Raw genomic sequence first — 27,026 nt, forward strand, 5'->3', positions numbered from 1 at the left:
GTTTCGCTCTTGTTACCCAGGCTGGAGTGCAATGGCGCGATCTCGGCTCACCGCAACCTCCGCCTCCCGGGTTCAGGCAATTCTCCTGCCCCAGCCTCCTGAGTCGCTGAGATTACAGGCACGCGCCACCATGCCCAGATAATTTTTTGTATTTTTAGTAGAGACAGGGTTTCACCATGTTGACCAGGATGGTCTCGATCTCTTGACCTCGTGACCCACCCGTCTAGGCCTCCCACAGTGCTGGGATTACAGGCTTGAGCCACCGCGCCCGGCCCCCAGGTTTTGACTTATCTCATTTTTGTGGTTAGTTTCCTCCAAAATTTAGATTTGAAACAATCTGCACTTTCTATCTTCAGGCTCAATTTTTCAGGAATCCCTAGCAAAATTGGAATTGCTGAATATCAAGACCATCAACTCATCCTTCTCTTGTCTTGACCTTATTATTTGCTTAGCTTAGATTGTATGGCCTATCATTTAATGACACTCCTGGAAATAGCCTAACCTTTTTTCTCTCCCTCCATTGTATTATTTGAAAACACCAAAATTCTGTTTGAATACAAATACCTATCTCCTCTGTGAGAGTTTGAAACTTGTCAGAAAAAAAAATCCCTTAATAAAGTTATTGGTTTCACATTAAATTTATCATCACAAACTTCAGATGTAACTTCAACACTATTCAAAAATCTTACTATGTGATGTCATTAAGGTAAATGGGCCCATATCCACCAAGTTTCCCAAGACAGAATCCGAAGAATCATATTTGATTTCTACATTAATTGCTTTGTTTCTTCTTCACCAGTACATCTACTTGACTGTTGTCCCAAATTTGTCCACTCCCTTTCATTTCCTCTGCCACCAACCTACTCCAGGCCATCTCTGGCCTGGATTAAATGACAGCCTTTACCTGGCTGCCCTGCTTCTGCTCTTGCTTCCATACCACTCTGCGTTAAGACCTTTTTGACTTGCTTGACCTGAAGTGACCCTCCCATCAGGATTTCACATATTTTCTTTTGTATAATTATCAAAGCTTTCTGAATTTAGGTGTTTTATATTTTGTTATCAAAATAATAAAATCTAAAAAATAATTTAAAAATACATAATATATACACATGGTTCAAATTTAAAAAGCTAAAAATGTCATTTATTAAAAGTAATTCATTCTCTTTACAAAGCCCAAATAGTGATGGCTTAAACACATTAGAATTTTCTTCTCCTTCATGTAAAGGAAGTGCAAGGATGGACATCTAGAGTCAAAATTAGATCATCACAAAGGTACCAATGCCCCAGTTTCTCTCTTTCTGCTTGGCTATGTTTAGAATCTAACTTTTATGACCAAAGTCACTGATAGTTTAAGGTATTTGCTGGAAAGCTAGGCATCATTACTGTGTCTGTTCCATGAGGAAGGAGGTGGGAGGATGGTGGGGCATATAATTTTCATTTCTCAGTTGAATTAGTTCACATCAAAGAGTCTTCTTGGGGTTCCACCACATAATACCAATTAACATCTGGAATCTGAGAACCGTCTTATTTTTGAGTATGCATGGGTACCCCAATAAAATCATGATTTTTGTTACTAAGGAATAATATGGAATATTGAGTAAGCAGTTAGCAACCTCTAATATACTATTCTATTCCTGTCTTTCAAGCACACATTTGTCCTTCCCAGGGGCAACTATTATCAATTTCTTGTGTCTCCTTCCAGAGTCAACTTGATTATACATAAGAATATATATATATATATATATATATATATACACACACACATACACACATACATATGTATTTATATATTTTGAGTATATAAATATTTACATGTATTGGATGTATTTGTATCTATGGATAAATACTCTTATAAACAGCATTACAACATAATTTTGTGTAGCTTTCTATGCTCTGTTTGTTCTTCTTGCTTCTCTGCTGGATAATAGATCTTAGAAATTATGCAAATACATTGAGATACCAATTTTATGTAAAAAATCATATAATTAGAATAAAACCTCATTGAAGGCAGGAGTCAGGCTTATCTTATCACCATTGTATACAATGTCTAAGTTTGAGGAGCTTAGTACATAATTTCAGAGCTGGGGTTCAAATCTGTATTCAGATTGAATGCTTTTATTCCTATACTTACCCACAACCTCAATATAATAAATTAGGTTGGCAAATTTGTCTGTATCAACTCTTTTTGCATTCCTTAGAAGATAAATATATTTGTAGTTTAAAAAAGTTAACAGTTTACTGAACTTGATTTTCTGAAATCTTGTTTAGAATTGTAATACCTATAGTCATATTCATCAGTGTAAGTGGAGACTAGAGAAGAATCATTTAGAACACAGACATTAGACCAGGTAGAAGAGGTTTGAATGCAGCCTGGCTATGTGATTTTGGGTAAGGCTTTCTCTCTCTCTTCCCTACACAATGGGGATAATAGTTTCTAACCTGAAGAATTGCTTTTTCTTATCTAAGGGAGATGATTAAATGAGAAAAAATATGTAAAAACTTCGGTAATTTGGGTTACTCAGAAAGCACTCAAAACATTGGAGTTATTATAAAAGAGTTGTTCTATAATCTCTTTTCCTGCATTTTCATCCATGTCTGTGTGTCAGACTTATATACCAGATTCCTGGATTCTGGAGTCTAGAGAATTTATTATGTTAATTTCAAACCACTCCATTCCTCATACCCCCACTTCCTACCTATTGGAGCACAGTAAGACAGGCTTCCCCAGGGATTCAGTTCCTCCCCCTCCAAGTCTCTGCTTCCCAAGCCACATTTTCCCATAGGCATCTAAAAGGGCAGTTAAGGGCGGTAAAGAGCTCATAAAAGTCTCAGGATTTACTCACTGAAATCCTAGCATGGCCACCCTACAGCAGTTACAACACAAAGAGCTCATTCTTTTGCATCCTCTGTAAGTCACAGGGCCAAGGGAGGGGAGCACGGCTGTGTTGGACCTAGATAGAAAGGGTGAGCAGGAGGATACGAGGCAGGCAGAGATCCTTTCCGTATAGGCAGAGAGGTGGGACGTGTGGCAACTCGATGCATTATCATCCTGAACACTTCAGTAAAGAGCCTCTTAGACTGTATTTCTTCCTTCTGCCTTCATGTAAGTGGGTTTCATTTTCTTACTTGGGTAGGGTATGTAGCACAAGTGTAAGATTGGGCTTCATCTTGCCTGACCAGGAACAGAAGGAGGTCTGTAGATCCCACAGTGGGGTAAAGTGTGTAGAGACAGAGCAGGGCCAGGCATGTTGGGTTAAGTGTGTCACTGGTCACCTGGAACATGGGTTCAAAGAAAGTATTGATGAAGAAGCTGATCAATATTTCCTGAAACTCTGTCTCACATTAAAATAGCAAAATAAAACTTTCTTTAGACTGTAGGAACATTCTCCTTCATATTTAATCAAGATCATTTTCTCTGTGATTTCTCTCTGATGGTCCTTGTTTTGTCCTTTTCCCCTAAATAGCCATTCATAAATTTTAATATTATCACTGTTATTCTTGTTTTCTGCAGGCCACACACCTATAATTTTTAAAAATGACTTCCCTCCCTCAATACAGAGCAATGCCTCTTATCATCCTGTAACTCCATCACTGTGTCTTAGTTTGGGAAGAAGCTTTTTAATGCATAGTGCCCTGTATTGGATAGTACACTCCAGATGAACTAATTGGAAAAGGATTGAGAAAGATTCTCAGCTGCTTTGCTCTTGGCATTGTACTTCTGAAATTAAATTAATACACATCAAATACTTAGAAGAATGCCTGGTACAAACTAGATACTTGGTTCATGTCAGTTAATATTGCCAATCCAGTTTTAGAAACAATAAATTAATTTTTACTCTATGGACCACATTATTGACTTTTGTTTATATATGTGATTCCGCTTGGAGCATCTAGAAATCTGTTCCCTTTTCTTTTCCTCCTGTTCCAGACTTTCTCACTCTTCCACACCCATTCTCCAATGTTCAGCAGTGAAGAAATGGACTTTAACAGAGTTAGAGCCTAGGTGATAACACTGGATGGGTGGAGGCAAACGTCCTGGGCTCATTCAGACAGTAGAACTTTGACTCTTCATGAGCAAATGGCTAATGTGTGATGAATGGAAGCAGCTAGGAGGGTTGATCCACAAATGGCATCTAAGGAGCATGAAGAGATATGAGGATTATGTCAAACAATGCTAGAAAAGGACAGAACAGTTAAGGGGATGTACATCAGGGATTATAAAATACAATGTTGAGGGATGAGGTTCAAATGGTAGAGGGAAGACTCACGTAGGGAGATGAGAGTTTGTTTGGATAAATTGGTAATGATTTTGACAGGATGAAATTAAAGCAATTCTTACCAACATTAGGAGCAAGTGGATCATTTTACGTTTGTACCAGGAAAAGGAGAAGACCTATTAAGTCAGAAACCTAGCATAGGGCTTTTTTTTTTTTTTTTTTTTTTTTTTTTTTTTTTTTTGAGACGGAGTTTCACTCATGTTACCCAGGCTGGAGTGCAATGGCACGATCTCGGCTCACCGCAACCTCCGCCTCCTGGGTTCAGGCAATTCTCCTGCCTCAACCTCCTGAGTAGCTGGGATTACAGGCACTCGCCACCATGCCCAGCTAATTTTTTGTAGTTTTAGTAGAGACGGGGTTTCACCATGTTGACCAGGATGGTCTCGATCTCTTGACCTCGTGATCCACCCGTCTCGGCCTCCCAAAGTGCTGGGATTACAGGCTTGAGCCACCGCGCCCGGCCAGGGCTTTTTCATCAACCAAGTAGGTGGCTCTTGGGGAGGCACCTGTGAGCAGTGGCATAAATAGATGCCTGAGTTCCATCATGCCATACCCTGCTTCCCTCTAGTTCACCACACAACCCCCCTCTGGCTGCCTTTTACAGTATTGATCAGAACTTCCTTCTCCCTACCTCAGCACCCCTCTGCCCACTGAAACTCTGGTTAATTCTCCTCTCTTACTCTTTCTCCTTAAAATTTCCCATCTATGTAAAACACCAAGGCCGGTAATGCCAAAATATTTTTCAATGGACTTTTATTAAGAATCTATGGGGTGTTAGAGAATGTACTATGTATAAATGGAAAAGTACCCTTTATCTGTCCTCAGATATTTCACAGTAGAGTGGAGGAAGATAGAAAGGTACAAAAACGATGTGCTAAGGTTTACAGAGAAAAATTTAATCATGGCAGAAGCTTCCTCAGTGAAGTGGCTACCTCAATTATCTTACTTTCCTTCTGGATCTTTAATCTTTCCCTGAACATATAAACATGCTGCAGTAGCTTTCATTTCTGCCTTGCTTTTTCTTCTCTTACAAGCTTGAAATGGACTTCTTTAGCTATACAGTCAACTTTCCCTATCTACACTTCCTCACTTACTGCTCTCCAGCTCCCTTCATTCTGGTTTCTGTTTCTACCAGTCAAATGATTCTCTTTGCCAAGTTACCAATGACACACCCTTATTATATTTAATGTGTATTCACTCTTCTTATGTTATTGAACCTCTACTTAACTAGCAAGTTGGTCAAACTCTTCTAAAAAATTTTCCCCTTAATTTTTTTCTAGGGCATCTTATTCTTAAGATTTTCTTTATACCTTTCTAGCCCTTCCATTTATGTCTCCTTTTTCTTTTTCCACCCCTTCAATGTTGCTATTTTCTAGGGTTCCAATCTTAGCCTTGTGCTATTCCGACTCTACAGGCTATGTTCTAATGCTTTCTGAGTTTATGTCCTAAACCACGATCCTTCTAATTTTCTCAAACTCTTTAGTTTGAAACAGCCAAAATCAAATCTATGCATAGCAATTATAAACACCTCAGCCTTGACATATTCCAGTATGCATTAATCTTACTCGTTTACCTGTATTTTACGTCTCGGTGATGCAACTTACTGACTCAAGCCAGAAAACAGGGTGTCACTCTGGGCTATCACCTATTTTCTCCTTTACAACAAATCTGTCAGTGAGTTCTGTCTATGTGACTCCCGGAAGATGCCCATTCTTCCCATCCTTAGTGCCCCAGCCTTTGATGCAAGTCGCTTCTCTACTGGGCTGTTGCAGCTGCCATTCTTTCTATTTCTGTTCTCTTGCCTCACCCAAGTTCATGAATACTAATGTGTCCAGAGTGATCTTTCTGTATGTACTTTAAATCTGGTCATGTCTCACTTCTAATGGAAATATTTTTTCCATTTCTCTCTATCCATATGACTAGTTCTAAAATCTTTGGCATAGAAAACGTACTTAAGATCTGCCTTTTTCTTTAATCAACTCCATTTTTGGCTCTTTCTTTCAACTCCTCATCCTTTTGGCTCCAGTCAGATTAAATATTGCCTAGCATTTCCTTCCGAAGTTATTCTCAGACTCATCACCATGCTTTCACATAATCCATTTTTTATACCTGCAGTATAGTACACGGATTTAATGCATGTAAATCCTCCACATCTATAGAAACAAGATTCAACTAAGTTCTTAGCAACTTTAGGAAAGCTTCTGTTTTCCTCTAGGGTTGAGTTAGGAAATTTTCCTTTGTGATTTCCCATTATTCTGCTCATAAGCCTAATAGGTATCTCATTCTACAAATATTTTCAGCCATTTCATGTCAAGCACTGTGCTAATTGACGCTATTTTCGTGGCATGAAATGTCTAATTGGGCATGAGAAGGAGGAGTATGTAAGCAACTTATCATACAAATATATAACTACCAGCAGTGAGGATGGTTCAAAATACTATGATAACACAAAATAGGAGGACTTGATCTTGTGTGGCGGGTGTTAGAACAAACCTCTCAGAGAAGAGAGTATTTCAATTGAGATGTAAAGGATGAGTGGAAAGTACATGTTGTGTAGAAGCATAAGATGCACAGCCTTCTATGAGAAGTGGGAAAAGAAAGCGCATGCAACGTTTGAAGATCTGCAAGAAGGACGGTGTGGCTAAAGCTCAGGGAGCAAGGGAGTGGGGTGTGAGATAGAACTGGAATATGAGGAAGGAGATAGATAATATATGGCATTGCCTGCCTCCCACCTTCCCTCCTACCCTCTCTCCCACCCTCCCTTCTCTCCCTCCCTCTCTCCTTCCTTTCGTCCTTCTTTCCCCTTCTTTCCCTCTCTCCCTCCCTCCCTCCCCCCCTCCTTCCTTCCACAATGTAATCAGTTAACTATGAGCACCTACCAAGCAATGTATCTATACCCTGCGTATATAGTGATGATAAAAGAAAAACTACACATGGTTTCTTCCCTCATGAACTTACGGTCTCATAAAGTTTAAGTGAAAAATTTTCTTTTTATTCTATTAGCAATGAGTAGCCATTGAAATATTTTAATGAGATGACTAATAAGATGTATATTTAGAAACAGCTCTTTGATTTCAATGTAGAGAATGGTTTATAAAGAAATCTAGACTGCATTAGAAGGCAAATTCTACTTTTTCACTTAAGGGGTACTAGTACTTGGATAGTGAGGGTGGATATAGAGAAGTAGATGGATCCCAAGGCTAATTAAAAGGGAAAATGACAGGTCTTAGTGGTTTCATCATGTATTTTGTGCCATTTGCAGTGGGTGGAATAAATGTTCAAGATGGTTTCTGGGCTCTGGCTTTTGAAACTGACAAATATTTACACCATTCACTGAGATGCTGGGAAAAGACCAGGTTTTAAAATTTTGGACTTTGTGAGTTTTGAATATTTTTAGGTAACCCAGGTTGATATAGTAGGCTTCTGGAGAGGTCTAAGTAAGAGATAGTTCAGTAATCATTTAGGAACAGAGATGGTAATTATCTAATGACATAGACAAGATAAAAGAAGTGGAAGGAAGGGGAAAACAATATCAGAGAGGAAAGAAGAAAAGCAAAGAAAATGTAGTACTGAACCTTTAAATTGATGTCAAGGTAGTGGATGATGGATATGCTCGAGAACATAAGAGGGAGAGACCAGGAGGTATAAGGTAAACTAGAAGGTTGTGATGTAGTAATTAGGCCAAAGAGGGTGTTTCAAGGAAGAGGATTTGATCAGATATTTCAACAAGATTTAACAATAGGGAAGCTGAAGGTGGTTTCTGAGAGCTGCTTTATGGATCTAATGGAGGTGGAAGCCAAATTGAACTGAGTTTGGGATGGATGTGAGGCGAGGAAATGGAGACAGTGAGCGTCAGTGCTTGTAAGAAGTGTGTGCATGAAAAGAAGGGGAGAGTTAGAGAAAGAGCCAAAGTTCAAAACTGGGAGGGATGGGATCCAATGTACAGATAAAAGTTGGACATTTTTAAAGATGGACAGATTCTCTATTTTAATAAAAGGAAACAAGAAAAGGATAAGAGTATATACACATAGGTGTATAAGGCTTACAAAATTTTATATAAATTTATAGAATCAAAGTGCAATTTTGTTCCATGCATAGATTGTATAGTAGTTAAGTCAGGGCTTTTAGGGTATCCATCACCTCAATGATGTACATTATTCTCATTAAGTAATTTCTCATTATCCACCCCCTCCCATGCCCTCACCCTTCCAAGTCTCCATTGTTGATCATTTCACTCTCTACATCCATGTGTACACATTTTGAACACCTACTTATGAGTGACAATATGCAACATTTGTCTTTTTGTGTCTGGCTTGTTTCATTTAAGGTAATGGCCTCCACTTCTATCTATGTTGCTGCAAAAGACATTCTTTTATTCTTCTAAATAGCTGAGTAGTATTCCATTGTGTGTATACATATTTTCTTTATCCAGTCATCTGTTGTTGAACTCTTGGGTTGATTCCATATCTTTGCTATTGTGAATAGTGCTGTGATAAATATACCAGTACAATTATCTTTTTGATATATCAATTTCCTTTCCTTTAGGTAGATACCTGGTGGTAGGACTTCTGGATCTAATGGTAGTTCTATTTTTAGCTCTTTCAGGAATTTCCATACTGTTTTCCACAGAGGCTGTACTAATTTACATTCCTACCAACTGCATATAAAAGTTCCCTTATACATGTTGACATCCTTGCGAATATCTGTTATTTTTTGTCTGTTTGATTATAGCCATTCTGACTATGGTAATATGTAACTATGATTTTCAATTTGTAGATTTTATTTTGAAAGTTAAGGAAAATTTTACTGATCACCTTCTACTTTCTCCATGAGGTAGTAGTTGATGTCACCTTATGAAAGAAGTAGAGTTTGAAGTTTGAAAAAAATGAATACTTTTTGAAAAGGATTTTTTTCCAGAGGAGAAAGTTGATTAGAAGAGACTTGCAAGATGCAATATTGAAGGCACATTTAAGGTTAATGATCACAAATTTATCCAGCCTTTTCTTTCTTTCTTTCTTTTTTTTTTTTTTTTAAATTTTATACCAGTAGCACTAGGATCTGGGATGCTCAGGCTCAGGTTGTGGGAAATGAATAGTTATATTCATATAGATTGAAGTTTTAGCAAAGGGATGATTTAATCAAATTTACATTATATTTTCTTCTAATATACAATGAGTTTGGGTAAGAGATGTAACAAAAATATCCACTACAAATTATATTGGTGTATAGTAGAAAGCAAAGACCTAATTAAAGTTATTTTTGTCCCAAATGATTTATGAAAGAAGCTTCTCTTCTACCATTGCTTTCCTTACACTGGTAACATACTGGCTCAATTTGTTGCATGTTTATAATATGTTTTAATGTATAGTGAGGTTACTGCCTATCACTACCTTTTTTTCAAAACTTCTTAGGTTTTCCATTCATTCATTTTTCTTTATGGAACACACATTATTTGTCAAGTCTCACTATTCTACTTATAGAATATTGGCTGAAATTTGCCATACTTAGTAAAAGTGAACTACCTATCATTCAATTCCTAAAGAGTAGGCGAAAGGGATACTTTTTAAAGCATTTTTTAACAAACCTCTTGTATCTGCCTATACAAATAGTCATGAGAAGCCTACTCAGCTCAAGATTAAGCTCATGGCATCACCCAGCAATGACTCCACTGCCCCAGTCTCTGAATTCCTCCTCATCTGCTTCCCCAACTTCCAGAATTGGCAGCACTGGCTGTCCCTGCCCCTCAGCCTCCTCTTCCTTCTGGCCATGGGAGCCAACGCCATCCTCCTGATCACCATCCGGCTGGAGGCCTCTCTCCACCAGCCCCTGTACTACCTGCTCAGCCTCCTCTCCCTGCTGGACATCGTGCTCTGCCTCACCGTCATCCCCAAGGTCCTGGCCATCTTCTGGTTTGGCCTCAGTTCAATCAGCTTCCCTGCCTGCTTCCTGCAGATGTTCATCATGAACAGCTTCCTCCCCATGGAGTCCTGTACGTTCATGGTCATGGCCTATGACCGTTATGTAGCCATCTGCCACCCACTGCGGTACCCATCCATCATCACTAATCAATTTGTGGCCAAAGCTAGTGTCTTCATTGTGGTGCGGAATGCCCTTTTTACTGCACCCATTCCTATCCTTACTTCCCTGCTCCATTATTGTGGGAAAAATGTCATTGAGAACTGCATCTGTGCCAACCTGTCTGTGTCCAGGCTCTCCTGTGATAATTTCACCCTTAACAGAATCTACCAATTTGTGGCTGGTTGGACCTTGCTGGGCTCGGATTTCATCCTCATCTTTCTCTCCTACACCTTCATTCTAAGAGCTGTGCTTAGATTCAAGGTGAAGGGGGCGGCAGTGAAGGCCCTGAGAACTTGTGGCTCCCACTTTATCCTCATTCTTTTTTTCAGCACCATCCTGCTGGTTGTTGTGTTGACAAATGTGGCCAGAAAGAAGGTCCCCATGGACATCCTGATCCTGCTCAATGTCCTTCATCACCTTATTCCTCCTGCATTGAACCCTATTGTGTATGGGGTTCGGACCAAAGAGATAAAACAGGGAATTCAGAAATTACTGCAGAGAGGGAGGTGAATATGTAAAACATTTCTAATACCCGCCGTCCTTCCTCTTCAGTGATTTTACCTAGACAGTGAAGTAGAGAAATGTCAGTTAGTGAGGTATTTATTGCATGCACTGAGGCTCCCTTCATTACTGAACCAGTAAGGGAAAGTGAATCCCTTGCTTCACTTTCCTTGCGTGGTTCAGGTGGAAGTAGGCAAGGGGAAGAAACTTGTATTTATTGAGTGACTGCTTTGAACGTTGCAATTACATTTAAGTAATTTAAGCTTCAACACATCTCTGCAGGCACTGTTACTTTCATTGCACATAATAGAAGAAGAGACGCTTTTAGGAAGGAAAATGGCCAAAGATCACATATGTGGGAAGCAAAAATAATAAAACCTCGGCTCTTTCTACATAGTTGAAATGCCTCATCAATTGCAGTTGAAGCTGAAGAGCAGCATTTGCTCTCCTTTGACCTGTGTTTTGCCTTTCTGGATGTCCACAGGTATTTTCTGCCTATTCTTAATTCTTTGAGACCCAAGGGACTTCTCAGAGAAAGCAGAGTCTTGCCTGACCAAACTTCTGCTGGGAAACAAGAAAAGAGCTTTATAACAATATAAAGCAGTGCCAGCTTTCTATTCTATCCTACACAGCCTCATCACCTCAGACAGAGTCTTGAAAGTGAGGATGGCTGCAGACAGGAAGAGGGGACTCAGAGGGTAAGAAACAGAAAACCTGACTAGAACGTTGTGTTGACCACTTTCCCTATATGTGTAAGCTACACATTCAGTGAACTGAATATCAAATCTTATTTGTTCTGTTAACTGCCCAACTGCTCTAGTTGAATGTGGGAAGATAGGATATAGTGTCAGGTTTCTGGGTAACAATGGTTCCAGTTAGGTAAAAAAACAAAACAAAACAAAAACATACACTGGTTATTTATAGGTAATTTAATGTAAACAATTGGTTTTGATGAAAAAAGGAGGCTCAAGTAGCAGGGAAATTGCATCGAGGGGAAGAAACTTCCACTTAGAAAGGGGCTGGGTCATTAGAACCTAAGAGGCTAGGAAGTAGCCCATAGAACTGGATCTCAGATCTCTGAAGAAGGATGCTGTCCCTAATTGGTACTCATGCCATAGGACCTCAGAGGATGTGGCCCTTAGAGCTGGGACTAAAATCTTTGAGGATGGGACACTTCCTTGATGATGCTGGTATTTTTGAGAGAGTTCAATGAGGGTGATTTTGAGAGTTAAACAAAAACCAAAACCCATCAGCCAACTAGCCAATCTGGAGACTAGAATCAATTCCACTTCCAGGGTGAAGAGTTGCTGCTAAGGAATACTGATTGACAAGACAGGAACAGACAGAGAGAGCAAGTGTCTATCTCCCTGTTTCAACCTTCTAATGTTTCCGCTGCTCTCTGTAGGTAGAAACTCAGAGAGTGACAGCTGACAAAGAAGGGGTTCGACTTCCAGCACCAGCATCACAGAGCACAGCACGGACGGCAGGCTTGGGACTGAGAGATATCTGTTAGTAACTGACGCAGCTCCAACCTTCTGTGGGTCTGAAAGCTTGTGATTACTGAGGAGCAGCTATAACATCACCCTGCAGTGCACAGTTGCCACCAGGAACTAGAGTCAGAATCAAGTCCCCTAGTGCAGGTGGGTGGAGAAACATGACATTGTGTTTAGGGGCAGCATTCAGAGCCGCAAAGGAATTGTCGTGAAGCTGGCAAGAGGAGTAAGATCAACTGCCCCGCATTGTGGGGATTAGATAAAGTAACTGCAACCCAATGCTGCTGTGAGCACTAGGGGCAGTTTCTTCCAGTCACTCAACAAGAGAAGGGGAAAAAAATGATACCCACTGGCTTACAGGAAGGGGCTCTTAGTACCGTCAGGCTCGGCTCTCATTGTCTCAAGCCGGAGCCACAGGTGCAATTCAGTATTTGTAATTTTTTTAAGAAGAGAATTCTCTAATAGAACTTCTCTCCATCTCAGGGATGCTAGGAGTTTTACCTACCACTGCTTTCCTATTGTTCCTCAGAGGTTATAAATGCCCACTTCAGCACTGATCTTCTAATATAAGACTTATAATGAAAATCAAAGTTCATGTGTCTTGAGCACTTGCAATATACCAATGTCTATACGTGATAATATACAATTTTCATGAGAGACTTCCATACATTATTATAAAAGTGATTCTTTAACAAGGAATCTAATAGGACATAATTCATAGAAACATAATAAATCTGTAATCAGGTGATATTTTCAAGCATTTGGTCAACTTCATTGGTCTTTCCAGGAGCGCTTTCTCTGCTTCTGGCATGATTTCACTTGGTGGCAAGCCCAGGATTAACTCAAAGAGGAGTCTATGTTATTTGGCCAAAACTCAGATCTTAATTCCTGAACCAGGCTCCTGTAGATCAATGCAAGTGGCCAACACAGTTATGAGATGCTTGACTCAAACGGGGTGTACATAGGGACAGAAACTGCCAGCTTTGTTGTAGGGATTTGTAAAGGATGCAGTGACCAAGACAGCAGTGAGACAGCAGTGGTCACCCCTCACATAACTAGCACAGCTCGCACACATTGAGGGGCTCAGTAAACATTTCCTTACTTATTTTATTGAACTGGCTAAGTGAAGAGTTGAAAAATCATGTCTACCTTTAATCTCTAGTTCCCCAGAAGTAGAGTCCTAAATATAAGAAATGATAAGCCACATACTTAAAGTTGGCTCTCTGCTCTGGTTCTAAAAGGTTTAGAGGACCACAGATTTCTCACAAAATTGTCAATATGCAAGTGGTGAAGTAACTGGTCTCAAGGGTCCTAGATAGGCTTTGGGGTAAATCCTCATACAGATGATAAAGGAGCAAGATAACCAAAGAACCAGGCCTTGAAGAGCAGACCCAACTCTGCTGTGAAGTCCCCATAGCAAAGTGTAAAAACTGTCTTCTCTGTAGAAGTTTTCAAGCACTGTCTTGAGTGCATATGATGAAGTAGTATAAATTAAAGGCATTTTAAATGGATGGGGTACTGGTGTCTTGTCAGTTTTTTAAAACTGAGAAAATCTGTGAAGGTTTGCTTTGCTGATACCACCTGAATATGTTCCGACTGCATTGGAAGAGGGTGCATTCAGAACAGGAGAAGAGTGGGAGTGGCTTTCCAAAGGTCACTCCCCTCACTCTCTGGTTTGCAGGTTGCTCACATTCTTGAGAAGGAAGATCTGATATCAATGAGCATTGCTAGTCAGTACCTTAGCTGACTGAAATCAAGACCTAGTGGAGAGGAAAAACAAGTCCTCTGGAATTAAGTTGTAGGAAGAAGAGACTTTGGATACATTGGTAGCCAAGGCTCAAAACAAATATCTAAGTATTGTTGAGGGAACAATACTACATTTTCCATTTATCACTGAAAGCTTTTTAGTACCTCACCATCCTGATACTTTATCATGCTTTGGTGTATTCTAGGCGGTGAGAGTTCTGAGACATCAGAGACTAAGTTTAGGGCATCAAGACTGCAGTTGCAGAACCTGAACAGCAACCTCTGAAGTTAAGCAAATGCTTCATAGTCGGCAAGTCAACAGTGCCTCCTTGTGGCTATTTGTAGGAAAAACAATACTGGAGTGAATGCCAGTTCTCAATCTCAGGGGTTTGAAAGAGGAATGACAAGTCTGTTTAGAAAACTCCTGTACTTCCTGCTCATGGGGCACATAGGGCTTTGAGTGATTAAGTTAAAAAATAAAAGAGACATACCAGTTTATATCATGATTTTCTTTTCTTCAGCAACATTTAAAAGTCAATACCAAATAACTGACATGAGTCAGGTGTTCCTAAGGGTAGTGAATACCCCTGGTGTTTCATAACATATTACATTATTAGCTTTTGGCTGAGTACTGCATATAATAACAACATTTATTCACCCATTCAACCAAAAATTAGTTATTGAGTTCTTTATGTGTGATTAAGACTCTGAACATACAGAAAACTACTTTTTAGAGAGATTACAGTCAAAATAGCCCGTGAATTATAATTACCATTTTTGCACATGAGGCAACTGAGCAAAATGATAAATTATACATAGTCATTCAGTGAATGTGGACCGGAGTCAAAATTGAATTTAGGCATTTTGCTACATAAATCCATTCTTCCTACTCCTAGGGATTGAGATATATTTTAAGTCTTTCACTGGATAGATTTGTAGTTTCCTAAGTTTTTCATGCTCCAAATTATAGATATCAAAGTCAGAGTACACCAAAAATCCATCATACATTGAATTAGTCAATGCAAGTAAAGTTAGTTACTATGACAATGATAGCGCAGTGGCCTAACACAATAAAAATTTACTTCTCATCCACATCTCATTCTGATGTACAGGGGTTTTGCTCCATGTCAACATTTAGGGACCAATGCTTCCTTTATTACATGGATCCTCCATGTTCTGGGCTCTTAGAGTCCTCCACTGGTGCTTCTGAATCTGGCTGGCAAGCAAGCACAGAGATAGAATATGCAGGATCTTGTAAGCTTTAGGGCCCCAAACTAGGAGAGAGATCATTTTCTCTATGATTTCATTGGCCAGACTCCTCACATACATCTAGCTGCTTGCAAAAGATCCTTGATCATAATTTTCATATCTCTTTCTCCTATGCATACAATATGCTCACTTCCTTACAAAGGGAGACCACCCAAGCTCTCATCTGGTCACTCTATGCAGCAAAAAATCCAAGACCTCCAGATGTGTGTGGCCTTCTCCATCAGATCCCATTGCGATTTCTCTTTCACCAGTGATATTCCATCTCTCTATTAATGGTGGAGCAGTTGATTTCCAACTGGAAGTGAAGTGTGGAATTCAGTTAGCAGTAATTTAATAGTCATGTGGGAATAGTTTGGGAGCAGACATTGCAATATTTTTACTTACTGAGAGTGAGACAAGTTCCTTGACTAGACATTGTTTATGTTCTGTAGGAGGAACTCTTCTGATCATTATTTTCAATGTCCTGACTATTGCTTTTTATTGTTTTTTTAATGCCATCTGCCCTTGGGGGTGTGTGCCTTGATTAATGTTCCCATTATCCTAAATAAAGTAGGCGTTGAACAATGTGACTTCTTTTGGAGTGACACAGTGTTCGGACCTACTTTCTAACTATAAAATATTAGTAATGGTAATATAAAAATTTTTTAATTTAATTATATATCCTTAAATTGATATATAATAATTATACATATTTACAAAGTTACATACAATGTGTAGTGAGCAGATCAGGGTAATTAGCATGCCCATCATCTCAAACATTTATCATTTCTTTGTGTTGGGTATATTCAATATTCTCTCTTCTAGCTATTTGAAAATATAGAATATATTATTGTTGACTGTTATCATCCTTTAGTGCTGTAAAACACGAGAATTTGTTTCTCCTACCTAGTTGCAATTTGTGTAGGATCAATACATTTTAAAATTCTAAATGAAAAACATGCCTTAAAAGCCAAGTTCTCTTTCTCTGGCAATAACTCCCCTCAAAGACCTAATAGGTTTTTGATCTATCTGTGTCAGGTCAGTTCAATGTGCTAGTGATCACACTCAAAGGATTTTCTTAGACATAATCTCAATTTCTTTTCTTTTCTTTTCTTTATTGTCTTTTCCATTTCTCCATGCCACTGTTTTGCTATTTAATGATGTTTATCTTAAGGCTATCAGACTTGAGAAGGACTGTTATATACATCATCTAACTTTTTCTCAGGCTAGATTTCTATGAGTCTTCTTTATGGAAAATAATTCTAAAACTTTCTCTTAACTTTTGACCTCCAAAATGGGCAAAAGATGAAAGGATTCCCCTATAAAACTGGCACAGACAAGGATGCCTTATCTCACCACTTGTATTCAACATAGTATTAGAAGTCCTAGCCAGAGGAATTAGGCAAGAGAAAAATAAAGGTTACCCAAATAAGAAGATAGGCAGTCAAACTATCTCTGTTTGCAAATGACATGATTCTACACATAGAAAACCCCATGGTATAGGCCCAAAAGCTCCTCTAGCTGATAAACAACATCAGTAGAGTTGCAAGATACAAAATTAATGTACAAAAATCACTAGCATTCCTATGTAACAACAACAGCCAAACTGAGATCCAAATCAGAAAGGCAATCCCATTTACAACTGCCATACAAAAAATAAAATACCAAGGAATACAGCTACCCAGGGAGGTGAAAGATCTCTACAGTGAGAATTACAAAACACTGATCAAAGAAATCAGAGGAGACACAAACAAATGGACAGACATCCCATGCTCATGGATAGGAAGAATCAATATCATTAAAATCACTGTATTGCCCAAAGCAATTTACAAATTCAATGCTATTCCAATCAAACCACCAATGGCATTCTTTACAGAACTAGAAAAAAACTATTTTAAAGTTCATATGGAACCAAAAGAGAGCCTGAATAGCCAAAGCAATCGTAAGGAAAAATAACAAAGCTGGAGGCAACACGTTTCCCAACTTCAGACTATACTATAGCCACTAAAACAGCATTGTACTGGTACAAAAACAGGCACATAGACCAATTATACAGAATAGAGAGGCCAGAAATAAGGCCATACATCTATGGTCACCTGATTTTTGACCAATCTGACAAAAGCAAGCAGTGGGGAAAAGACACCATATTCAATAAATGATGCCAGGATAACTGGCCCTCCATATGCACAAGATTGAAGCTGGATCCTTCTTAACAATATATACAAAAATTAACTCAAGAATGATGAGTTGAATTATCTATTTAGTGACTTAAATGTAAAAATCTAAAATTATAAATACCCTGGAATACAACCTACACAATACCATTCTAGATATAGAAACTGGTGAAGATTTCATGACAAAAACACCAGAAGCAACTACAACGAAAGCTAAAATTGACAAATGGGATCTGATTAAAGAGCTTCTGCAAAGCAAAAGAAACTATCAATACAGTAAACAAACAACCTACAGAATGGGAGAAAAATGCATCTGATACCATTGATATCCAGGATCTATAAGGAACTTAAACAAATTTACAAAAGAAAAACAACCCCATTAAAAAGTGGGCAAAGGACATGAACAGACACTTCTCAAAAGAAGACATACACGTGGCCAACAAGCATATAAAAGAAAGCTCAATATCACTGATCATTAGAGAAATACAAATCAAAACCGCAATGAGATATCATCTCACACCAGTCAGACTGGCTGTTATCATTAAGTCAAAAAATAGCAGATGCTGATGAGGTTGCAGAGAAAAGGGAACACTTATAAACTGTTGATGGGAGTGTAAATTAGTTCCACTATTGTGGAAATCAGTATGGCAATTTCTCAAAGAGGTAAAAGCAGAACTACGATTTGACCCAGCAGTCCCATTACACCAAGGAATATACCCAGAGGAATATAAGTCGTTCTACCATACAGACATCATGCACACGAATGTTCATTGCAGCAGGATTCATAGTAGCAAAGACATGGAATCAAACTAAATGCCCATCAATGCCAGATTGCAAACAAATGCAGGAACAGAAAACCAAATACTGCATGTTTTCTCTAATAAAATGGGAGATAAATGACAAGAACTTATGATCATAAAGAATAATTGATCCCTTTGTCATCATTTAATGACCTTCTTTTTCTCTTTTTACTATAATATTTATGACTTAAAGTCTGTTTAATTTGACATAAGTATAGTTACTCCTGCTCATCTTTGGTGCCATTTGCATAAAGTATCATTTTCCATCTCTCTACTTTCACTCTATATCTATTTTATAGGTGACATGAATTTCTTGTAGGCAGCACATAGTTGGGTCATTAAAAAAAATCTCATCAGCCAGTCTACATCTTTTAAGTGGAAATTTAATTTGTTCACATTAAAGTTATTACTGATAGATGAGAACTTATTCCTGCCATTTTGTTAACTATTTCCTAGTTGTTTCATATATCCTTTCTTCCTTTATTCCTCTCTTAATATTTATTATTGAGGTTTGACAGTTTTCTGTAGCTATGACATTTGAATTCTTTCATTTTCTCATTTGTGTCTGTTCTACCAGTGAGTTTTGTACTTTTGTGTGTTTTTATAATGGTAGATATGGTTCTTTCACTTTCAGATATAGGATTCCCTTAAGCATTTATTGCAGGGCTGGTCTAGTGGTAGTAAATTCCGTAAGTTTTTACTTGTTTGGGAAAGACCTTATTTCTGCTTTATTTTTGAAGCTAGCCTTACTGAATGTAGTATTCTTGGTTAGCAGCTTTTTTCTTTAGCATTTTGAACATGGCATTCTATTCTCTCCTGACTTATAAGATTTCTGCTGAAAAATCCACCCTTAATCTGATAGTTGCTCCCTTAGATGTGACTTGATGCTTTCCTTTTGCATCAATTCTTTTGCATTTTTAGAATTCTCTCTTTGTTTTAAACTTTTAATAGATTAATATATCTTGGAGAAGACTTTTTGGTTTTTATTTATTTGAGAATATTTGAGCTTCCTATATCTGGATGCCTAAATAGTTTGTAAAACTTGGGGGGTTTTGGGCAATTATTTTGTTAAATAGGTTTTATTTGCATTTTCTTATCTCTTCTCTTTCTAGAACACCTAAAATTTGAGGATTTGACCATTTTATGCTGTCCTGTATATCACACAGGGTTTCTTCATCTTTTAGTTTTTTTGGGGGGTGGGCCTACAGCACCCAGTATTCCCAGGAGGTCTCTCATCCAAGTACTAACCAGGCCTGACCCTGCTTAGCTTCCAAGATCCAATAAGATTGGGTGCATTCAGGGTTCTATGACCATAGACTAAAAATTCTTTCTTTCTTTATTTTTTGTCTGAATGAATTATTTTCAAAAACCTGCCTTCAAGTTCTGAAGTTATGTCTTTTGCTTAATCTATTCTATCATTGAAACTGTATTGTGTTTTTTATTTCTTTCATTGAATTATTCAGTTCCAAGTTTTCTGTTTGGTTCTTTTTTTTTTTTTTTTAAATATTTTTTTTTTTTGTGTTGTTTTTTTTTTTTTTTTTTTTTTTTTATCTGCATTCTCTTGTATCTCACTGAACTTCTTTAATAATATTATTTTAAATTATTTTATCAGGCATTTCATAAATTTCATTTTCATTGGAATCTGTTGCTGTGGAATTACTGTGTTACTTGGGAGATGTTGTGTTTTCTTGCTTTTTCACTTTTCTTGCTTCCTTACATTGATAGGGAAAGACTTTGTGTGTGTGTGTGTGTGTGTGTGTGTGTGTGTGTGTGTGTGAATGTATTTATAGTATTAGTTGGATAGGGCACTTTAGCTTTGATTTTGGGTACTTGCAGTAGTATAGTCTACATAGGAGTTCTTCAGTTATAATCAGTGTATATTAGTCCATTCTCACACTGCTAGAAAAAAATGCCTGAGACTGGATAATTTATTAAAAAAAAAAAAGAAGTTTAATTGCCTCATGGTTCCAAAGCCTGTGCAGGAAGCATGGCAACATCTGTTTCTGGTGAGGCCTCAGGGAGATTTTGCTCACAGAGGAAGGCAAAATAGGAGTAGGCATCTTATATGGCAGGAGCAGGACTGAGAGGGAAGGGGGAGGTGCTACACACTTTTAAACAACCAGATCTCATGATAACACTCACTATCATGAGAACAGCACCCAGGGGATGGTGTTAAACTATTAACTGTTTAACACCATCCTCATAATTCAGTCACCTCTCACTAGGCCCCACCTCCAACCTTATGAGATTTAGGTGGGGAGATACAAATCCAAACCATAGCATTCCATCCCTGGCCCCTTCCAAATCTCATGCCCTTCTCACATGACAAAATATAATCATGCCTTCCCAACAGTCCCCCCAAATCTTTAATAATTCCAGCATCAACTCAAAAGTCCAAAGTCCAAAGTCACATTTAAGACAAGGCTAGTCCCTTCCACCTATGAACCTGTAAAAACAAGTAAAAGCCAGTTACTTCCATCACACAATGGGGGTACTGGCAGAAAGAAATTGGCCAAAAGAAAAGTGCTACAGGCCCCATGCAAGTTTGAAACCCAGCAGGAAAGTCATTAAATCTTAAAGCTCCAGAATAATTTCCTTTGACTCTGTATTCCACATCCTGGGCACACTGATGCAAGAGGTGGGCTCCCAAGGCCTCGGACAGCTCTGCCCCTGTGGCTTTGCAGTTTAGCCCCCACTGTTCTCACAGGCTGGCAGTGAGTGCCTATGGATTTTCCAGGCACAGGATAGAAGCTGCTGGTGGCTCTACAACACGAGAATCTGGAGGATGGTAGCCTTCTTCTCACAGTTCGACCAAGCAGTGTCACAGTGGGAACTCTGTGTGAGGCTCCAACTCCATGTTGCACTCTCTGAAGCAGTGGCCTGAGCTATATGTGAGTCATTTTGAGCCATGGATGGAGCTGGAGCAACTGGGATTCAGGGAGCAGTGTCCCAAGGCTGCGCAAGGCAGCAGAGCCCTGAGCCTGGCTCACAAAACCTTTATCCTCTCCTAGGCTTCAGGACCTCTGATGGGAGGGACTTCTGTGAATGCCCCTGACATGCCTTTGACTTTTTTTTCCCGTTGTCTTGGATATTAGCGCTTGGCTTTTTTTTCACTCATGCAAATCTCTTCAGCCTGCTTGAATTCCTCCCCTGAAAATGGGCTTTCCTTTTCTATCACATGGCCAGGCTGCAAATTTTTCAAACTTTTACTCTCTGCTTCCCTTTAGATATAAGTTCCAGTTTCAGGTCATTTATTTGCCCATGTATATGAGCATAGGCTGCATCTTGAATGCACTGTTGCTTAGAAATTTTTTCTGACACATACCCTAAGTTATCTCTCTCAAATTCAAAGTTCCACAAATTCGTAGGGTAGGGGTGCAATCTAACCAAACTCTTTGCCAAGGTGTAACAATGGTGACCTTTACTCCAGTTCCCAATAAGTTTCTCTTTTCCATCTGAGACCTCCTTAGCCTAGACTTTATTATCCATGTCACTGTCATCATTTTGCTCACGAAAATTTAACAAATCTCTAGGAAGTTCCAAACTTTCCCTCATTTTCCTGTCTTTTTGTGAGCCTTCTGCACTCTTCCTACCTCTGCCCATTACCCAGTTCCAAAGTTGCTCCACATTTTTAGGTATCTTTAGCAAAATGCTCCACTCTTTGGCGCCGATCAGCTCACAATTCCACAGGCTGTACAGGAAGCATGGCAACATGCTTGTTTGCGTACTGGTAGTGGCAGTGGTGGGTCAGGTGGGTGTGCTGATCCTTGGGCCTCTGGGTAGCATGCATTGTGTTGGCAGTGGTAGCAGTGATTGCAGGGCATTCCTCTGCTTCCAGGTGTCATGCACTGTGTGCTAGGAGTGTTGGTGACAGGATAGGAAGGCAAGTCCTCAGGTCCCCAGGTAGGACATAGGTGGGTGCCGGTGGTGGTGGTGGTGACAGATAATGCTGGCCTGTCTTTAGGCATTCTGTTGGTGCACATGGGCACAAGCTATGATGAGTGGGATGGAATGATTTCTAAACCCCCAGACAGTGTGCTTGGGCATCAGCCACAGATATTTCGTTCCATTATTGGGCTCTCTGATGGTGCACACATGTGCCAGAAGCAGAAGACAGAGTGGGTTGATCCCTAGGTTCCTGGACTGCACACTTAGGCACTGGCAGTGGTGGGTGGTTCTGAGTAGCATGGGACTGTCCTCAGATACTCCCAACCAATAACGTACATGGGGTTGCACTGTGGTGGGTATGGTGGGGTGATTCCCAGGTCCCTGGGTGATGCGCTCAGGTGATGACAGCAAATGGGCTGGGCCTTTTGTCAGGACTTCTGATGGTGTGCATGCATGCCTGGAGAGACAGATGGGGTGGTGGCGGGGCATCTCCAGGAGCAGATCATGGGCCCCAGGCCCAGCTGTTGGGAGTGTCAGGCCTGGCAGTCACCCCAATGTGGGGTGGACCCTGGTGCTCTCAGTAGGATGGGCACAGTAACCTTGTCACTGGCTAGGTCCCTGAAGCAGCCACCGCTCTTGTTTCCTGCTCTAGGTTCCTCAAATTGTGGCCCCAGGTCACCTCCTCCTGACGCCCTCCCTGCAGCAGCAGTGGGTGAGAGCAGCAACACAGGGGCAGGGTCTGGAGACTGAGGCTCCAGGCCTGGGAGTGGATTCTGTCCATCCTCATGAGGATGGGGGCAGTGCACTTTGCTGCCTTGAGGACTTGGGGCACAGGGGTCTCACCACTGCCATTGCTGCTCCCACAGCCATTGCTGCCACCACCACCCACGCCTCCCTGCTGCAGATGGCCCACCACTGCCTATAACATGTATAACATTGGTCCCATAAGATTATAATGAAACTGAAAATTTGCTGTTGCCTAGTGACATTGTAGCTGTAGTAATGTCCCAGCACAGTGCATTCATTATTCACATGACTGTGGTGTTGCTGGCGTAAAGAAACCAACTGCACTGCCAGTCCTGTGAAAGTATAGCACATACAATTATGTACAGTACATAATGCTTGATAATCATAACATAAATGACTATGTTGCTGGTTTATATATTTATTATATTATACATTTTTAATATTTTAGAATGTACTTTATTTATTTAGATGGAGTCTTACTTTGTCACCCAGGCTAGAGTGCTGTGGTATGATCATCTTGGCTCACTGTAAACTTTGCCTCTCAGGTTCAAGCAATTCTCTGACTCAGCCTCCTGAGTAGCTGGGATTACACCAGGTTAATTTTTGTATTTTTAGGAGAAATGGGGTTCAACATCTTGGTCAGGATGGTCTTGAACTCCTGTCCTCGTGATCCACCTGCCTCAGCCTCCCAAAGTGCTGGGATTACAGGTGGGAGCTACCACATTTGGCCTATTTTTTTAAAAAGTTAACTGTAAAACAGCCTCAGGCAGATCCTTCAGGAGGTATTCTAGAATAAGACATTGTTATCACAGGAAATGACAGCTCCCTGTGTGTTACTGCACCCTAAGCCCTTCCAGTGGGACAGGTATGGAGGTAGAAAACAGTGATATTGATTATTCTGATCCTATGTAGTCCTAGGCTAATGTCTGTGATGTGTCTTAGTTTTGAACACAAGAAGTTTAAAATAAGTAAATAAATAATTTTAGAAGTAGGAAAAAGCTTATTTGAGAGTAGAGTAAAAGCTTTATAGGAATGTAAAGGGGAAGTTCTGGACTACCCGTGACCACCAAGACCACAGTGGGAGCTTATGGGTAAGCCACCCCTGCCCCCCAACACTGGCCTGGGCCCAGCAAGGACCTGGAGCCGCGACCACAGGCTGTGAGGGGGTGTGGCTGGGGCTACATGCTCCATGAAGCCCGCGGGAGCCAGGAGCAGGCAGCAGCCCCATCCTCCCAGGCAGGCTGCAGCCACCCAAATCGGGGCTGTGGACCTGGGCCTCCCTGTGCTTTTGGGGAGAAGGCCCCCCAACCCAGAGATGCAGCCGCCCAAGTTGAGGCTGTACACCTGGGCCTCTGCACTCTTGGGGGCTCAGGAAGGCCATCCTCTGCCCTTGTCTGCTCCTGCTGCTGGGCCTCTCCACATTCCCAGCACCCACTCAGATATCAGAGCAGAGTTGGGGCTCAGCTTGGGCACTATGCACATGCTCAGGCCCTGCCACCTTGGCTCCCCTGGACTTTAGGCACTAACAAGTTTTGGGGGGAAGCTGAGGGAGGGGCTGAGGGTGGCTTGGCACTGGCCTGCAGGTACCCTTGGTGCAATCAGCTTGGGCACCATTGATGGTGGCAGGAGGCAGATAGATTGGAGTGAGAACTTGTGGTACCTTTTTTGGGTTTGCCTATGGCTGCCCATGAACCAGTTATGCACAATTTTTCTCCTCTAAGGCCCATAAAAGCCCAGGCTCTGCCAGAGTAGAGAAGAGGACGGAGTGATGATGGGATGACCAGTTGTATGGAGGAACTACCCTTTCCCCTGAGAATTGCAGACAATGGGATAACCTGCCTTCAGAGAAGAGCCACACACTCTAGGGCCTCCTCTCTGTTGAGAGCTGCAGACAACATGATGACCAGAGCTCCCCTCTCTGCTGTTAGCTGAATATTTGTTGGGATGACCAGTTGTAGAGATGAGCTACTCTTTGTGCTGAGAACTGACCACTTGTTGACATGACCTGTCTGCAGAAAGGAGCTACCCTCTCTGCTAGAAGCTAAACACTTGTCAGGACATCCTGGCTATGGACAGGAGCTGTCCACTGCAGGTCTTCTCTGAGCTGTTTTATTGGTCAATAACACTTCTCTTCATCTTGTTCACCCTCTTCTTGTCTGCATACCTCATTCTTCCTGGTCACAGGACAAGATCTTGGGACCTGCTGAGTGGCGAGACTAAAAGAGTTGCTGTAACAGAAACAGGGCTGAAACATGCTCCTTTCTCACCACATTGAAGGTGAGAGAGGATCTATAGCCCTTTGGGGATCCCATACCTGGGAGCTCCCTGAGCCAGGGCTATGACTCCCTCTTTGGGGACCTGTGGTTCCTGGCATCTCCAAGCTTCTGGGTACAACCACCTTCCCTGGTGCCAGCTGGGGAAGCTGCTTGCAGTGTGCCTAGTCCAGCTGCAGCTACACAGAGACATTGTGCCCATCCTGCAACCTTGATCTGTCTGCCCTGTGGCATCAGCTGGCATGTCTGACTGCAGAGTGGCCAGACCCCACGCTCACTCACACACACCCTTCACTGCTCCATGCCTGACTCCAGTCTCCCTTAGAGGTGTGGGATCCAGGCTGGTAGCATGAGCTGGGTGTAGCCTCCTAGGCCAAATAGGCAGAAATAGCTGAGTGGGCCCAAGCAAAACTCAGGCAAAGGTACCACGGGCCACAAGTTTCCAGCCAGAAAAGTTACTCCCCAAAGATCCCATAACATTATCTGTCATTGATTAAAATGCCATCATGTGCAACATGATTGTACTTTCAGGATAAGTTGAATGCTCTGGATAATATCAGGACATGTTTTGAACTGAGGCAGATAAAGTACAGCTATCTAGATTCATTACCTGTCCAGCTTGATCCAGAGAAAGAGAAAAATTACATGAACAGAGCTAACGAGGGTTTAAAATGCAAAGATTTACTATTTACCAACATTTTTTCATGTCCCACACTGAAGGTTTATTCCATCTATCACATTAATATATGAGTGCTGTCCTCCATATAAAAAGCATTCCTGACTTCCTTTTCATGGCAGACTATGCAGCATGAAACAATTCCCTAGTTGTTAAATAAAAATAAATAAAAATATAATAAACCTCCTCTCAAAAGCACAGTTATGTTTGCAAGGAAGTTAAGAAATTTGCTAGTTAGTGATCAAAAAGTAATGAGAGATGAAATAAGACTGATAGACATTGAATTTATAGCTGTAATAGGAGCATGTATTAGTTTCTACACAAAGGGGCTTGCATTTTAACTTTTTGACTCTTTTATAATAACACAGCTTAAAACACAAACACATTTTGAGTGGTTATACAAATAGAGAAAATAAGAATTTGACTACTCACAAGGGAAGGAGATAACATTAAGACACCCAGGGGTCTTGATGGGCTGTACTTTTAGTGAAGGGGCAGACAAAAGAACCACACACACATGCATGTGCACATGCATGCACACACACACACACACATGCACACACACGCACACACACACATTTCTGTCTTAAACTAGGCATTAGAGAGAATAAAAAAATTCCTCAGGTAGGTATGATTTGGTATTTGTAATATACAGGTCTGGGGAATCCCAAGGGAAGAAATTAATATGAAGTGTCTGTATTAGATTGTTCATGCTGCTATAACAAACTACCTGAGGCTGGGTAATCTGCAAAGAATAAACATTTATTTCTCACACTTCTGAAGGGTGGGAAGTCCAAGATCAAGATACTGGCAGGTTCAATGTCTGATGAGAGCCTGATCTCTTCTTCTAAGATGTTACCTTTAACACTGTTCTAACATGGTGACAGCGCACAAGGAGGCAAAAAGGACCTAGATACTGTCCTCTAACTCTTTTAAGAAAGCACTAGTCCTAATGAGGGAATATCTCTCATGCCCTAATCACCTCCAAAAGGCTATTCCTCTTAATACTGTTGTATTAGGCAGGGATTAAGTTTCTTTTTTTTTTTTTTTTTTTTTTTTTTTTTTTTTTTTTTTTTTTTTTTTTTTTTTTTTTTTTTTTTTTTTTTTTTTTTTTTTTTTTTTTTT

At 40.3% G+C, this 27,026-nt stretch overlaps 2 protein-coding genes and 1 pseudogene across 2 annotated transcripts in view; 2 read left to right on the top strand and 1 right to left on the bottom strand.

Annotated features, from left to right (window-relative positions):
* The window catches only part of LOC108288351 (olfactory receptor 52L1), an 86,654-nt gene that overhangs the window by 31,135 nt on the left and 28,493 nt on the right, over window positions 1–27,026 (top strand). The gene's annotated exons all lie outside the window — the stretch shown is intronic.
* LOC108288356 (olfactory receptor 56A1) lies at window positions 9,878–13,860 on the top strand. Its single transcript, XM_017507255.1, has one exon. The coding sequence runs from the start codon at window positions 9,921–9,923 to the stop codon at window positions 10,863–10,865; it is 945 nt and encodes a 314-aa protein (XP_017362744.1). The 5' UTR covers window positions 9,878–9,920; the 3' UTR covers window positions 10,866–13,860.
* Window positions 19,517–19,635, bottom strand: LOC119468042 (annotated as a pseudogene).

Source organism: Cebus imitator, unplaced genomic scaffold, assembly GCF_001604975.1.
Source record: "Cebus imitator isolate Cc_AM_T3 unplaced genomic scaffold, Cebus_imitator-1.0 Scaffold370, whole genome shotgun sequence".
NCBI lineage: Eukaryota > Metazoa > Chordata > Mammalia > Primates > Cebidae > Cebus > Cebus imitator.